This window comes from Trichosurus vulpecula, chromosome 8 (assembly GCF_011100635.1).
Source record: "Trichosurus vulpecula isolate mTriVul1 chromosome 8, mTriVul1.pri, whole genome shotgun sequence".
NCBI lineage: Eukaryota > Metazoa > Chordata > Mammalia > Diprotodontia > Phalangeridae > Trichosurus > Trichosurus vulpecula.
In genome coordinates this window covers 100,231,730-100,245,000 of record NC_050580.1, presented here as the reverse complement: position 1 = coordinate 100,245,000, position 13,271 = coordinate 100,231,730, and the positions used below count along the sequence as shown (strand labels likewise).

General features: G+C 33.1%; 1 protein-coding gene across 1 annotated transcript in view; it reads right to left on the bottom strand.

The window, feature by feature from the left end:
- CCDC186 (coiled-coil domain containing 186) overlaps window positions 1–13,271 on the bottom strand; it is a 62,512-nt gene that overhangs the window by 24,607 nt on the left and 24,634 nt on the right. The window contains exons 4-7 of the mRNA XM_036734940.1: window positions 10,269–10,395; window positions 8,765–8,893; window positions 2,622–2,834; window positions 724–843 (exon numbers count right to left, since the gene is read on the bottom strand). Of these exons, the coding sequence (XP_036590835.1) occupies window positions 724–843; window positions 2,622–2,834; window positions 8,765–8,893; window positions 10,269–10,395 (589 nt within the window). The remainder of the gene's footprint in view (window positions 1–723; window positions 844–2,621; window positions 2,835–8,764; window positions 8,894–10,268; window positions 10,396–13,271) is intronic.

The window sequence follows — 13,271 nt, the reverse complement described above, 5'->3', positions numbered from 1 at the left end:
CCTTCTGAATGTGACAGCTAAGTATAATCTAAAATAAAATAGTAAAGTTTAAAAACGAAACACTGGATTTCTACTTCAAAATACACACTGCAAACCACTTTTTAATAACTGCCATCAGAAAACTGTTGCCAAGCTTTAAGTGGTCAAAGTTCAATAATCACTCTTCTAATTCAGAAAGGTCTAATCAGAGAATGGATATTTTAAGTAGCGAACGCATTTGGAGTCAAAATATCCATTTGAAATTTTGCATAAAATAATTCTAAGAAACTGAACCTATTAATCTAACTGCTTTAAACAGTTTTTTTTTCCCACTAACAACATTACTTATGTTTATCAGGTTCTGCCATCTGTTTAGAAATTAGAAGCTTAGTGTCTTAGATAATTTTATAGTAAATCTGAGGATTTGTTGAAGTCATGTTTTTTTTTTTAACATTTATCTTTAATACTAAGGATAGAGAAAATATTTAAAGTTTAATTTTTTTAATGGTAAATCATGTTGAGTGGCATGTAATATCAGGATAATTTAACATGAAAAATTTCCAAATAAATAGCTTTCCTTATACACATATACTATACTATACAGTATATATACACACTGTATACTATATATACTATATAGTACATCCAATATGCCATGACATTAAGTTTTTGGCATCATTACCCATCACTGTATTTGAGGGCAAAACACAGTTGACTATTATTCCACCATATTATCATACTAACCTTGTGTGAATCAGTTTCTGTCTTTAATTTGTTTTGTGCCCATTTTACTTTGATGATATGAGAGTTGATATCTTCCTTCAATTTCTCAATTTCTCTGCTCATTCTAGTGGCATCACTTTCCTAAAATATAATGTTATTAGTTCATGTTTTCACTTTTCTATTTAAGGCAATCAATCACTATATATTTTACATACATATAAATATCAACCATAGGAATGTTCCTAGAGTAACTACTCTGAGTTAGTTATTCTAACTCAGGTTTTCTTAACCTTTTAGGGGTTATGGATCCCTTAGGCTTAGGCAGTCTACTAAAGCCTATGGAACCCTTCTTGAAATATGCTTTTAAATGCATAAAATACATACGACCAACTATATTAAGATATAGTTCTAAAATCAATTTTGTTAAAGTTCATGGACTCACGTTAAGAATCGCTGCTCTAACTTGTCAGTAAATAGCAAAGTAAAATTAAAATATTTCAGTAAGCATTAATGAATTTAGTGGTCAAGATGAATCAGAAGGAAAAAAAAAAGACTGATGTAATTTTAAGCCCATTGTTTCAAAGTTTCAAGACAAATCAGAAAAAAAAAAAAGACTGATACTATTTAAGTCCATTGTTTATAAGTCAAAGTTATTAAAATGGAGCTGAATGAAACAAGTGGGGTGATGATAACTCTTAGTTGAGAAATTCTCAGGTTATACCATAAATTCCTTTATTCTTTTAAAATTCCTTTAGCCTTTTTATAACGCTTAGTAATTTGGGTTGCCTAATCCAGACTCAAATATCTCCTAAAAATTTCAGTCTAAATTGTCTTTAGATATTAAAAAAAAATTCTACCTACACTTTGACACCCCTTTAGGAAGTTGCTCCTGGTTTCTGGAAAGCTGTCAGTGGACTGCCATTTCTACCTAGTCTTAAAAAGCTGAAAAGGGCTTTAAGTATGGGCCACTTACTCCCTCTATGAACAAGTTATGTCATTTGACCGAAGGCTAGCTAAGTTAAAAAAGATTCCTCACTTGAAGAAGTTGACCACAGGGAGACAAATATTTTTGGTGATAGTAATTCATAAAACTACCTGCAGCAGTGCTTAGTGTACAATCTCAGGTTTCTTTAAGTATGGAGAATTATAAAAAACAACTTTAAGTCAACCCACAAGAGGGCAGCAAAATTTCCAAATCAGAAAACTAGAATGACTACTGACATTTAAATTTAATCCACCATTTGTGTTTAAAGTATGTGCATATCACATCATTTATTTCTTTCTGATTATAAAAAGTCAAAATGACATATGAAATGAATTTGTTAGAATTTCTGTGAACAACTGGTTGCATTTCTTAACTAAAATTTACGTAAAGTAAACATAATAATCACTGCGTGGGTAGTAATGATCTTCTTGTTAGTCTTTACTATGAAACTGTTTTGTTATAAAATGAGGCCATATTTTGGCACATTAGTAATGAAATAATTTTCTAAGGCATTCAAGGATTAACAAAATGCTGAATATAGCTAAAATGCTCCGTAGTGAGATTGTGGTCTAATTAAATTCTTAAAATAAGTCACATATGAATATCATTTATATCCCTATAAATGATCAAATTGGAAGCTTTACCTTGGAACACAAATGAAAATTTACAACATTAATATGCATAGATGAAAAAAGCCTCTCAGAAAAAGTTACTTTCTGGATAAAATTTATCAGTATTTCATACTATCACATCAAAATTACTATGGGCAAGATTAGAATGCTAGCTTAGTAAAGATGCAAATCTGGGGAGATAGGCTGACAGAAAACATTCAAGTTTTTTTTTAAACTGCTTGTTAAGTTTTGATTATATAACTATTAATTACATACATGCAGAAAATAGCAAAGTTCTTATCTAATGCACAAAAACACTCTACCTTCGTTTCATAGAGCTGGTGTAGTCTTCCTTTTTCTTGAGAAAGCTGTTTAACTTTGTTAACATGCTTCTCAATTTCTTTATTTGCATCTCTGAGTTTTCTCTCAAGTCCCTCCTTTTCTTTTCTAAGATCTAAAGATTCCTTTTCACCTCTGACGTACTTCATCACCATTGTTTCTTTTTCTTGTCGAGCCTCTTCACATTTCTTGTTTGCCTTTATTTTAATATTATTTTGAATTAAAAAGTAGTTTTACATTAGACAGTTTCATTTATCTTTTATTTACTAACATAAAGTAAGAAAACAGGGCTAAATATCTGGAATTATATCAAGGTTTTAGTTTGACATAAAAAAGTCCTAAAAAAAAAACTTTCAATACCATATCTAGCTACCAGTTTTACCATTACATTGCCAAAATATTTTTTAGTTCTTTGGTAATGCCATTATTCCCAACGTTCCTGACATGAAGATACATATAACAAATTATTTAAATGACAATTTCAACAGAAAAAAGTGATAATATAATGTATATTTTCTCCCTTTGCCATTCCCAGTACCTTTACCTGAAGAGCTCTCCAATCTATTATTCTTTAAATTTTTAATATCTTTTGTTTTCACATTCCCTTCATTTCCAAATTAATCCTTCCCTCCTCCCAAACCCAGAAAACCATCTCCTGCAACAAAGAATAAAAAAGAGAAAAAAAAAACAGCAGTCTGGCAAAAGTGGCATTATCAGCAGTACATGCAATGTTCCATACTCCTTGTCCCTCACCCTCCACAAAGGAGAGGGCAGGTACTTTTTTTCATTTTTCTTTAATTCTGCAATCTAGTTTAAGAGGTACCTGTATGCTTGAAATGCAGCCTGTAACACTTACTGGCTGTAACTCCTAAGGACCTGGATCAGGGTCCACAGAGGAGGAAAGGATTAATTTGGAAATGAAGGGAATTTAAAAGTAAAAGTTAGTAAGATGGGTTGGGAGCTGCTTAAATAGATGGAATTTCTGCACCAGGGGTTTCCCACTCTACTGAAATCACATATTCTTCATGAACTCACATATACTTTAATGGCAACTTGACTGAATGTGTAAAAGATGCCCATTAATTTTAACTAAGTTTTTTTTTCACATTAACAGCCTCTTTTTCCTCATGTAATAATAATGATAATCAGAGGATCAGGGGAATAGAGTAAAAGAAATGAACATTATATTTAATATCAGAAGACCATGGGTTGATGGTCCGGTTTTGTTATATAAGTAGCATAACCTCTGTGACCTGGGAGCCATCTATTACATCTATAATATAAATAACAATAATACATTTTATATTTCATTTTAAGGTTTGAAAAGCATTATGCATAACATAAATAATATGTGGGATACATGCATATGTATATAATTTGATTCCTCACAACAACCTTATGAGGTTAAGTGCTATGATTATCCCCATTTCACACATGAAGAACTGAGAATCAGCACAGTGAAGTGACTTATCTAGGGTCACACAACTAGTAGCAATTGAACTCAGGCCTTCCTCATTCCAAATCTACTATTTTACGAGGCCAGATGCTAGATCTCTAATAACGCTCCTTCTTATTTTAAATCCTATGATATGAAGAATGGGTTTAACCAGTTATGGATGGGAAACTATGGGGAACTAAGAAAATCTGACAAAATTGTTTGGGACTTATTTTGACCTCAGAATATAGCTATCTCATTTTTCACTAAAAATGAAACTCAATCTGAGAAATTTTTTTCTATAAGAATATCTTTCATTTTATAATGGAATTCAATGAAGGAAATTAGGACTTGCATTTTGTACATTTATAGTCAATTTTGTTTAAAATCTTATAGTTTTGTTATCTTTTGCTTCATAAAATGGATACTTTAAACAATGAAATAATGACTTAAAATTCAGTGTGACTAGTAAATGAAACGTGAATATTCCAAATATGTTTGTAATATGAAGAAAAAGAATCAGATATCTGTATCATTCAATCCACCAGCATTTATCAAGTACCTAATATGTACTAGGCAGAGTGAGCAGCGGAGGATTCAAAGAAACAAACAACTCTTCCTCTCCAGGAGCTTATACTCTAATGGGAGGAAGCAATAAGCATACAAGTATCTACTGTATGTAAATGTAAAAAGAATAACTATGATGTGGTTCTTTACAGAGGTAGGAGGGAGGGCACTAGCCATTGAGGATTGGGGTCAAGAAATGATTCATGTAAAAGGGGCTGCTTAAGTTTTATCCTGAAAGAGAAGGATTCTTTGAAGTTTCAACCATGGAGGGAAAGCATTCTAATCCTGCAGTATGGTTACAAAAAAGACAAGGAAAAATGAGATAAGAATAGATCGCTGAGCAGGAGATGGGCGGTAATGTCCAATGATAATTTAGGACCAGGTTCTGAAGGAGTTTAAAAGAGGAGTTCAATATTTGATCCGACAGACTAAAGAACCACTGATAATTGACATGGTCAGACCCACATTTAAGGAAGATCCCTCTGGCAGGTGTGTGAAGGATAGAATGGAATCAGGAGAAAATAAACAAAAGGAGGGCAGTTGTAAGGCTGTTGCAGTGAGCCATGTGAGAAGTGGATACCTGAAAAAAGTGGTTGCTGTGTGAAGAAGAGGTGGCAAAATATGGCAACTAACTAGAGATGTGGTTAGGAAGGAAGAGTGAGGGGTCAAAGATGGCAGTACATTTAAGAACCCAAGACTGAAAGAATGATGGTATCTTTGACAGAAATAGTAAGTTTGATAAATGGGAGGGTTTGCTGGGAAGATACAAGTTCTATTTTGGACATGTGGAATTTGAGATAAACATAAAAAAGTTACTCTTTAGGTTTCTATTTGCTTACACTGTCACCAAAAAGTGTTTGTTATCTAGGGCATGCCCCAAATCACTCAGTACCAATTTTAAAAAATGAAGTATTAAGTCACTTTCATCTTTACAAATGGAGTCATCATGTTACAATATACAAAAAACTTGATTTCTAGGTAACTTTTCAGGGACAATTTTGAAATGGCGTAAGACATTGATTTTAAGCCCCTTGAGGAACAGGGACTGCTCCACTTCTTTTTAGCCTCAGTGTCTGGCATAGTACCTGACAAATAGTAGGCATTTAATAAATGCTTGCTGAATGATTGATAATGACACAATTTGACATAATGATAATTTTCAAGCACTCAGGAAATTCTTTCAGTCATGATGTCACACTGATTTTCCCTTTACAAAGTATCTAGCATATTTCAAGGCTACCTCTACACCTAAATACAAAGTAAATGGAAGAATAAATCATCGGAAAATGCACTGTAATCGAACATCTCCAAACTAAATACACATCTTATATTACTAAACTTTTGCATATTCATCACCTGACAGATTATGGAATAGCTTACCAGGGAAGCCACAAAGGACTGTAATTCAATTATAGTCCTAGGAGATATTTTGGAACTGAAGGACCTGTTTCAGTGACCTGCTGCATTATCTGCTGCTTTGTCTTCCTGCCTTGGCAATGACCTACCTATCAATACTTGTCAGAGGAAGAAAAGGAATGTCTATCCATATTTCTGCTTATTACAGAACCAAATTATTAAGAACCAAAAAAGAATCAAAATCAGTGCTAAGAACTTGTTAAGACATGACAGAGAAAAAGGAGAAATTATGCTAGTGGAACTATACAACAAAAAGAAGCAACATCCCATGCTCCACAGAACAATAAGGAAGACTCATAGGCAGGAATCCCTGCAACTAAACTTGATAGGAAGATATACTACTGATCTGTTTTTATTCACTGGTGAAGTGTCGCTAAGAAGAATTTGTCTACATGGTAATTCTCCATTTTCCAACAGCAGCTCTGCTTGGGTGATTCCATGGAACATCATGCTTCTCCTGGACATGGGGAATTTGAGATAAACTTAATAAAATTATTCCAATCATCTGAAATCTTAGTACTATGCTGATTGACTTGGTTTTTAAACTCAATGCCTTCTTAACTCCCCCAGCTGCCTCTCCCCTTTGACCGGAGGGCTGGAGAACGGAGCAATAAATTCCTCCCAAAGCCTTCCTTCCTAGAGGGCTCAGATCAGAACTTTCCAGATCAGCAGCTCTGCTTTGTTTCGGCTCTATGAAACATCAAGCCCCTGGTACCTCTTCCCTCTACCACACTTTTCAGCTTACTTTTTGTGTTCTGTCTTCCCTCATTAGTAGGATCCTTGGAATAAGGGACCGGCTTCCCTTTGTATTTGTATTCTCAGTGCTTAGCACAGTGCTTGGAACATAGTAGGTGCTTGATAAATGTGTACTGATGGAATTACATAAAAACTATTATAGCAAAATATAAATGTGGTATTTTCCTAGACTTTCCAACTGATAAAGTGATGTGAAGCCTTCTAGTGCTGATCAAATCAAACCAGCAAAACCAACTGCTGTTATTTCAAGTAATAATGAATGATATAGTAACAAGAAACAAACTGAACCTCTAGGGATGTGAGTCCATGATAGCAAACTGAAGGGCTTCAGAACACAAGTGGTTCTTGCCTCTTTTCTACCAGTCAAGGATTGGGACTTTGGTACAGAAAGGAGTACATGGCAAATGAAGAGCTAACTAAAGAAATGGTCTCAAAAGAACAGATCTTGGACTTTTTGATCATGTTTTATGATCTGAGAACACTGTGTTCCTGTCAACAGATAGACAACATCTCATGAGGCACAAGGAACAGTGTTGAGAGGCAAGTAACAAAAACATAAATAGATAATAAGGATCTAAAAAAAGCTGCAAGAAGGTTAACATCCTGAATGAGCTAAAACTAACAAAAAATGCCAAGAACTTGGTTAAGACTATTTAAAGTTAAATCAGAGGAGAAAAAAGAAAAATATAGAGATCCACTTCTTGGGACAGATAGTATAATGTTAAATGATAAAGGGTAAGAAAAACTTATTAACTCCTATTTTGCTTTCATCTTTGATGTAACTACAGCTAAATAACTTATTAACAAAAGTAAACTGCTGTCAAAGATAAATGAGATGGTTAAGAATGCATCCAGTGGTTTTAAAATGAGTTCAAGTTTCCAGTGTCAGACACTGAAAGCTTGTATATGTCATCTCGAATCATGGATGGCAATCTGTAAGAAATAATAGAGAATGGAAGATGTGCCAGAAGAATAGAGACAGAAAATTTTTTTTTCCTTTTACAGTCAGTTTCTAGTTATTAAACAGGTTTTTTATCACTTGGAAAAGGAAGATATAATTTACTAAGACAAAGAACACTAAGATAGTAAAAGTGTCTAAAACCAATGCTACATAAGAAGCAGCTAGCTGGTACAGTGGTTGCATGCCAGGCCCTGCAATCAGGAATACTTATCTTCTTGAGTTCAAATCTGACCTCAGAAACTTACTAGCTGGGTAATGCTGTCTGCCTCAGTTTCCTCATCTGTAAAATGAACTGGAGAAGAAAATGGCAAACCACTCTAGTATCTTCGCCAAGAAAATCCCAAAATGAGGTCATAAAGAGTTGGACATGACTGAAATGACTCAACAAGAAGAAGCATGGAAAAAGGAGGAAAAGGGAGGACAAAACAGCTCTTTTGAATTTCTGAAGCACTTTAATGTAGAAGGGGAATCTAATGCATGCAGACCCAAAGGACGGTAGTTGTAGGCAGGCAGATTTTGGTTCAATATAAAGAACATGCAAATAATTAAAGCTAAAAACAGACTACTTTTAACTCCTCAACACTGGGAATGTTCAAGATGAAACTGGAGACTACTAATTAAGTTAGAATTAAGTGTAGAGGGAATCGCCTGCTTCCTATGAGTTTTAACTTACTATGCCTTTTAAAAATACAGTTCCAAAATGGAACAGAATCAAAATAGTATCTAGAACTCTGGAACTAAGAAGACAGACTAAGCTTTGCTTTAGAACAGTGTTCATCTGTATAAAGTAGACAGCATCCTCTAGGCTGGCTTCAAAAAATAGTATGTTTGACTGCACAGAACAAGTAGTCAATTATTTAAATGTATCAACAAATTCTTTACTAAATTTTTTTCTTATGCACTACTGATACTCTTGTTCTAAAGATGTTAATTTACTTATGAAACATACTCACCAGGATATCAGATTTGTAACAATAATGATAAGAAATTACCTGCTCCATTCGAAAAGCCATTTCTTTATGTAATTGCTGAATCGCATTTTTGGCTGCAGTATCTTGCGTTACAAGTTTTTCTTTGGAAATGTTAATGTCTTTATTGAGTTCCTCTATTCTTGTTTCTAACTGTAAAGCAAATATTTCCAGATTATTCTTATACCAAGTTTAAAAAAAAACTACCATAAATATTTAAACAAATGAATATGAAATGATATTATACAGGAAAACCTACACCGAATAGTCTAGATGTAAAAAATAAAATTAAAGTAATGCAATGTTATTAGTCTGTGCTTTCTGAGACTCAGTTTTTTCATCTGTAAACTGGGGATAAAGTATCTCTATTGTACCTCAGATGGTATTGTGAGGCTCAAATGAGAATGTATGTAAAGCACTCTGTAAACCTCAAAGTACTATATAAATATCAGTCACCTTATACAGTTAATGTTTAAAAATGTACAGATGTTAAAAAAAACCTAACAAAAATTATCAGCTTTCTAGTTACAAGTATGATTTTCCAAATGTTAAGAAAGTTATGGTTACTTCAGTTTCCTCTTATAGGAAGTGGTCAAATTACCAGTGAGTTCATTAAAAAGAACAGTTCTGGTTCCTTCCCACCTGGCCAGTGTGAATTTCCTAATCAATAGCGTGAAAATCCTAATAAGAAACAAGAATTCAGCTTGTCCATTAAAGTCTAGTTCTCATGGGGCACAAGGAACATGCATCCAAGTAAATAAAAATTTATAACTATAGTTAACTCCCATTTATACAAAAGTAGATTAGCTATACCAGATTAGCAAAAAATTAGTACTTTTTAAAAACCTATTGTTATTTCCTTTTAAGATGCCAGGTTAGGAAGTTAAATAGAAAAAGAAAGGTTTTACTTAAGCTTTAAATATTTCATGTACTTCAGCCCTCTCCCAAGGGGACAAGAAATGAGCATGAGCATAGCAAGAACAACTCTGCTCAGTGTTGAGGAGCAACAACAGGCAGTACAGGGAAGAGTTGAACCAAGGAAGAAGTGAATTCAGAAAGTCAATTAGTCAATTCTGAGGTACAGCCTCATCATTTTTTTAGAGCTATTACTTTAAAAAATCCAGCCTGAATAGCAAATTAATGCATTATATTTAGATATCACTACAAAAATGCATTCCAAAATATAAATGTTCAAATCAGTGCTTCTGGATCATTGCTTTGCCTCAATTAGCAGTTAAATTAGCAGGAGTTGATAATCAAATTACCTCTTATGTCTTCTCATTTCCACATCATCTAGCTGAGTAAAGGTGGACCTCCTCTGAGCAAAATGAGGAAAAATCTGAATACAAATTCAGTTTTATTGTAAAGAAAAATGGGGGAGCATGAGACTGATTCACTAAAAGGACTACTTCACATTACAAACTCCCCTCTACATACTCAACACACAAAAAACCCCTCTTACTATACATTGCATAAACTGAGGTATGCCTATAGCCTATGGCTTTAAGGCTATTTGTTTGCCTTTTACCTGTTTAATTATGTTTATATGTTGTCTCTCTGTTTCTGTTCGTTTTTTTAGTTCTTCTCTTAGGTTGTCTTTTTCTGAACAAATTTCTAAAATAAGTTCCTGATGCTTCTTGTTTTCTTTAATTAACCTAAATATAAAAAGGATAGAATAGACAAAATATAAACCAAAAAGATAAAAATTGCTGCAAGGTACACATTTAAGGGGGTGTGGATTTCTGTCATGATTACAGCAAAATTTCTGTCTTTCAATCATCTTACTGACTATACCCCGTACCTCATTTGCAAAATGTGCTATGGCCATTATTATAAATTAACATTTCCAGAATGAATTTTACAAAAAGCAAATCAGGCAGGCTTGTTTAGTGGAGAGCTGCGAGTTGTTAATAATACTGTTATGAAATAACCATATGCCCTTGAGTAAGTACCTAATATTACAGGGAATATTAATTGCATCTTTCATTTTCTTTCCGTGCATATGCTTTTTAAAAATATGTATTGCTGAATAATATTCCATTATAGTTATATGACTTTAGTGTGAAAATGGTGAAAACTGAAATGCAAACATTTCCGTATGTGATCCCTAGAGACAGGAAAAACAAAAGTCAATGTAAATTTATTTTTATAGAATACAAGCTCCTTGAGATCAAGATTCTTTTCTTTTGTGTTTGTATCCCCAGTGCCCAGCACAGAACCTTGTATTACAGAAGAAAAATAGATCTGTCATATTTGTTAAATTGAATCATAAATTAATTCTGCTGACAGTTCCTAATTGTAATATTAGTCAAATCTCAAAAATCAATGACACGTGATTGGAACCACAGAATAAGTTAACACTACAAGTATATATATCATTGGATATCTGGAAGATATGCAACAAGCAGTTTTGTGTTTTGCAGAATAGTGCCTAAAGCTATAAAATTTATCTGAATGACTTGATTTATATCAGAAAACAATGATACAAAATAACCCTGGCTAAATTTAAGGCAATTTTTAGGGGACTGAGATTTCTTAATCTTATTCGTAGTTAATACAATTAAATTTTATGTACATCTGAAAGAGTTTTCATTGAGATTTAAGAAAATTGATATTAATTTTATCAATGAAAGAAAACTAGCAATAAATCAGAATTTTTTCTATTTTAAAAGTTAATACATAAACAGAAGAAAATATTCTTAATTAAAAAACTTAAATAATGGTAAAAATTATGAAGTATTTTGAACTAAATGACAGCTAATATAGTTAAAACAATTTTAGAGGTGATGCACAAATAATTAAGAAATTTATCTTGGAAGAAATTTATCTGGAAATATTCTGCATAGACAAAATAAGCAGAAAAAATAAATCATTTCCCTGGAAACAAGGTGGAGGGGAAATTCTCTTTTCTACTTCATTCTTATTTTTAGATTGAAGAAACTACTCCTAACTAATTTATATCAAAGAAACCTTATTACAAAGTAAAAACATTAGTCTAAACATTTATTGAACACTGTTATACACATGGTCAGTCCTATGCTGGATGCTATGTGGAATATAAAAGGGTCCTGAACCTAGACTCAAAGCAACTTAAAATGTAGTAAAAGGGACAAAGTATGAATAATAAATACAAATAAAAACAGTATAAGATGATTTGCTATAAATCTCAAGTGCAGTAGATGAGGAATATGATCAAAATCCTAGGGGAATCAGATGAAGGGATCGTTTCTCATCAGGATTATCAAGAAAAGCTTCATGGAACAGCTGACATCTTAACAGTCAAAAAAATGAACGAAACAGCAAAGCAAAGCAAAGGTCCATGACCTGCAGGAGGAGGGGCAAGTAGTCCTAGTTTAGCTATATTATTTGTTATTAAATTGTACAAAATAAGTCTAGAAAATGGGGGTAGGTCAGAACAACAGTGGGCCTTGAAGAGCAGAACTTTATCCTATAGAACAGCAGTTCTCAAAGTTTGGTCCATGGACCTTTAGGGGTCACTGAGGCTCTTTCGGGGGTCTATGAGTTCAAAACTACTTTCATAATATTACTAAGATGTTATCTGCCTATTAAAAAATATTGCTTAATTTTCCAATTATATATCAGATTTTCTTCACATACTTTAAACAAAATATTCACAACAGATTAACGCAGAAATAGTTATGAGAATCCAGCTGTCAGACATTAAAGTGATTTGCAAAAATATGTAAAACTATGCTACTCTTCTCATGAAAAATGTTGTTCTGAAAATGTTATTTATGTTAACATGCAATGGGTTTGTTATTGCTATTTTTAAAATTAAGAAATACTGTAAAAATGTCAGTTTTAATTTCTAATGATATCTATAAATATAATCCATATAAATAAAAGCTCTTTAAGATCCTGAATAATTTTTCAGTGTAAAAAGGTTCTGAAACCAGAAAGTTTCAGAAATGCTACTGTTCAGAAAATAAGGAACCAAAAGTTGGAGAGTATACACAAAATGGATCTGTAAACTCACTGATTTGGATATTCTTTCCAACAACGCAGATTACAACCTATTCATGCCTGCCTGTATCTTCCGTAAATTTGTCAAAAAGGGGTGTACCCAACATTGCAGACTCTTACTTTCTCCTGATACCATGAGGACACTGACTGAATACTTGGGCTACTATCCTTCTACCTTGCTAAATGACAAGCACTTCCATTTCCCTGACAACATTTTTTACTCTTGTGTTTATTTCTGTGTTTCTATTTCTCATTAGTTAGTTATATACTACAGCTTGCTCATATACATCATGGACCTCTCCAATGCTCTCAGTGTGATATTTTCAGTTCTTCAGAGATTCTAGAGTTCCATGTCTTACAGCCATACAACATCAACATCACCAGAATGTTGGTATTAGAAAGATGGGCCTTTGTTTCCGGGAAAAGTTATAAGGGAATAATAAAACAAAATCTAAGATGTAGGCAGGTTAATCTTGTGGATGTACAGGATTCATTAGAGGAAGAAATGACAGGAAATAGACCAGTTGGGAGGACATTCCAACTTGGC